Genomic DNA, 3,716 nt, shown 5'->3' with positions numbered 1-3,716 from the left:
ATATAACTTTTTTATATTTTGACATTGGTTTTGATGTTTGGTCAAATAACAAGTAACTATATTTTAAACAGTGTTCTTCCAATATAGAAAAGGTCGTCCTTTTGGTTGTTCTGTTTGTATTTTTCCTAGAAGTTTGAAGTGAGAAATAATATATAATTATTAACATTATTTGTTAGATGGCCATAAAGACCAAAAGGCAGGAAAATGTTTGTTAAGAAATAACCTAAGCTCTTTCCTATTGTTTATGCAGAAACACTAATCTTTCATGATCAGAAGAAGACTCCTCCTTGCAGGCCATACAGCCTTTCTTTTCTTGCTATTCCTCACAACTTGCAACGGCAGGGATTGTCCCCCTGCTTCATGTGGTAATCTTCGCAACATTAGCTACCCGTTTCGACTCCTAACTGACCCCAAAGAATGTGGAGATCAAAGATATACTCTGTCCTGTGAGAGTAGCTCCACAGTATTGTATCTGTATTCAGGGAAGTACTATGTCCAGGAAATTAACTATGTCAACTTCACAATCAGACTAGTGGATGCCGGTATTGATGAACATGATTGCTTCACCGCTCCTCAGTTCCCTTTAACCAAGTATAACTTCAGTACAGAAGATCCATATTCATGGTACAAATACAAATGGATAGACTCCGAGTATCAACCCAGATTGTCGAAATTGATTATTTTCATCAACTGTGTATACCCTGTAAACTCTTCCCTTTATGTGGATACTGCTTCCTGCAATAATAACCTGAAACGACATTCTTATGTGAATATTGAGGGCATGAGAGCTACGGATTTGATGAACATGTGCAGCATTGAGATGATGACTATGTTGTCTGCAGATAAGGATTATAAGAACATGACTTTTGTTGAAATTCACAGAGAACTTGCATACGGTTTCGAGCTTTCTTGGCATAATATAAACTGCGGATCTTGCATATCATGCTTCCTTGATGGCAACAGAGATTATGTTCAATGCATTAGAGGTGTTGTGGTCTTTTTTTTTTTTTTGTCATTATGATGAAGGATTATTCACTTAGGTTGAATCTGAAGCTATCATGCACATATTGATTTCTTTTCACAGGTCGTAGAAAGCTTTGCTACCTTCTATTTTTCGGAATTCATTGCTACCTCACCTCTGGTTTGTAATTTTCTTTCTCAATCTTTTATGGAACTAGAATCCATGAGAGTTAGTTTTATGATCATATTGGAACTTTCTTAACTTGCTATTAATGACTTCAAAGTTTTCGAAAAATCTTCACCCGGAAATTCTGTTATCTTGAAAGCACTGTTTTTTCTATAATTATATGTAAATCAAATCTTGATGCTAACTGTAATTGTTTACATGGGGAATGAAGATAATCCCAGCATGATGAACATTTTCTTTCATATTACAGGTGAGAGATGTTGTTATCTCTATCTTATTGATTACAATATTTCGGGGATGTCAATGAAAGTAATTTCGTTTTTTGGTTCTTGCAGTATCTCTCCTAATTATAATATTCACCTACATTGGTAAGTTTCTTCAGATTATGAATCTTGAAATTTACTTCAGAAACATAGGTTCCTGCTCTTTAACTTATATTTCTCAAGCAGGAACTTTTTGTGTTGCAAAAACTTTATGTGGGACTCCGATAGTAACTGCATTACTGGTCTATAAATGGAGGAGGAGACATTTATCAGGATACCAGGCAATTGAGAATTTCCTACAAACGCAAAACAGTTTGATGCCTATAAGGTACAGTTACTGGGAAATCAAGAAAATGAGTGCAGGTTTCAAGGAAAAGATAGGTGAAGGAGGGTTTGGTACTGTCTTTAAAGGAAAACTTCGCAGCGGACACATTGCAGCAATCAAAATGCTTGACAAGTCCAAAACTCATGGACAAGATTTTATCAATGAAGTTGCTACTATCGGGAGGATTCACCATACCAATATAGTCAATTTAATTGGTTTTTGTGTGGAAGGATCAAAACATGCTCTTATATATGAGTTTATGTCTAATGGATCTCTTAATCGTTATATTTCTGGCCGTCAAGAATGTGCATCCTTAAGTTGGGAAAAATTATATGAAATTTCTCTCGGAGTGGCTCGTGGAATCCAATATTTACATCAAGGGTGTAACATGCAAATCCTACATTTTGATATCAAGCCACACAATATCCTTCTTGACAAAAATTTCACTCCAAAAATTTCGGATTTCGGGCTTGCTAAATTCTATCCAACAAGAGGAAGCATTGCATCTCTCACAGCAGCAAGAGGAACAATAGGATACATGGCGCCAGAGTTGTTCTACAAGAATATTGGACGTGTCTCGTACAAAGCAGACGTTTATAGTTTTGGAATGTTGTTACTAGAAATGGCAGGTAAAAGGACAAATGTGAATAAATTAAGAGAAAAATCAAGTGAAGCTTACTTTCCGTATTGGGTTCACGATGAAGTCTCAGGTGGGGAGTTTGTAGCAGCTGGGGATTCAACAGAGAATTCAAATGAAATAGCCAAGAAGATGGTTGTGGTAGGATTGTGGTGCATACAAATGAAACCAAACGATCGGCCTGCAATGAACAAAGTCATACAGATGCTAGAGGGAGATTTGGAAAGCCTTCAATTGCCTCCAAGACCAGTTCTATATCCACAAGAAACTCTGGTAAAGGATATTGGAAAGGAAGTTTCATCTTTATCACCTACTTTTTCAGAATCAATTAGTTCATTAACTGAATAGGAGAGCTAAATGTAAAGTATGATTGTTAGATATACTATAATGTATTACAAAACTTATGTATGCCTTTTAAGAAAGTCTTGTGCGTTCAGTAATAGTAAGCATAAGTATTAGAGAATATTGTAACAAATTGGATTCTTCCGTAATTGTTATTGATGACAAATTTTCTATTTATACAAAAGTACAGTTTATGTTGAGTTCAATGACTAATCTAGATACAGGCCTAGATATGAGGAACTAACTGTGTGATACAAAGTTATCTACTTAATATATTCTCTAATAATAAGGTGTGCAACATTGGTAGAAATCGTATTTAAGGGGCTACTTAGCTCATCTGTAATTACATGTTATGTGATATTCAAGATTAATTTATTTAGTATTATTGGCTTAAACGTCAGTTTAAGATTACTATATATGTCTCTGAGATGTCATACAAGTCAAGGTTGAAATTGTGTTTCCATTCTTCCATCCATTAATTTGCAGACTTATATCATCACCAGTAGGACCTCTATCACTTTCTTGATGAAAGAACCAACTGTTTGACACCTTCAGTGAATAATCTATTACAATATGAGGAGGCTAGTTGTTAATTAGAGAGGGAAAAGTTGTTGTGGTTTTTAGTCGATGCTATTGACAACTCAATATTATCTTTAAGCACACCAAACATGCGCTATCTTCTGTATATATAAACAATTAACATGATGTGATCTAGATTCAATTCAATAAAGGGCGGCCCGATGCACTACGCATCCCCGTTGAGCGAGGGTCTGGGGAGGGGTCCCACCACAAGGGTGTACTGGGAGCAAGCCTTCCCCTACCAATTTATTTGGCAAGAGGCCGCTCCTAAGACTTGAACCCGTGACCTCTTGGTCACATGACAACAACGTTTACCGTTGCGCCAAGGCTCACCCTCATCTAGATTCAATTCAATAATAAGAAATAAATTTCTCATTCTCTTTTTTTTCTATACGGTATCAGAGCAATGGTTTTTGCATGATT

The 3,716-nt window shown here is 36.0% G+C and overlaps 1 protein-coding gene across 1 annotated transcript; it reads left to right on the top strand.

Moving 5' to 3' along the window:
• Positions 1 to 265: 265 nt before the first annotated feature.
• Positions 266 to 2,843, top strand: LOC136222580 (LEAF RUST 10 DISEASE-RESISTANCE LOCUS RECEPTOR-LIKE PROTEIN KINASE-like 2.7). The gene is made up of 4 exons (XM_066010333.1): positions 266 to 986; positions 1,085 to 1,141; positions 1,359 to 1,397; positions 1,483 to 2,843. Exons 1-4 carry the CDS (start codon positions 266 to 268, stop codon positions 2,718 to 2,720), a joined length of 2,055 nt encoding a protein of 684 aa, XP_065866405.1. The 3' UTR covers positions 2,721 to 2,843.
• Positions 2,844 to 3,716: the final 873 nt, after the last annotated feature.

This window comes from Euphorbia lathyris, chromosome 3 (assembly GCF_963576675.1).
Source record: "Euphorbia lathyris chromosome 3, ddEupLath1.1, whole genome shotgun sequence".
In the NCBI taxonomy this organism is placed as follows: Eukaryota; Viridiplantae; Streptophyta; class Magnoliopsida; order Malpighiales; family Euphorbiaceae; genus Euphorbia; species Euphorbia lathyris.
This window is presented reverse-complemented; position numbering and strand designations above follow the sequence as displayed.

Excerpts from the sequence above, each read along its gene's own strand:
- LOC136222580 (XM_066010333.1), top strand. The coding sequence starts at position 266 with ATGATCAGAAGAAGACTCCTCCTTGCAGGCCATACAGCCTTTCTTTTC. Across the intron at positions 987-1,084 it reads TTATGTTCAATGCATTAGAG|GTCGTAGAAAGCTTTGCTAC; the intron begins GTGTTGTGGTCT and ends TTCTTTTCACAG. Across the intron at positions 1,142-1,358 it reads TCATTGCTACCTCACCTCTG|ATAATCCCAGCATGATGAAC; the intron begins GTTTGTAATTTT and ends TGGGGAATGAAG.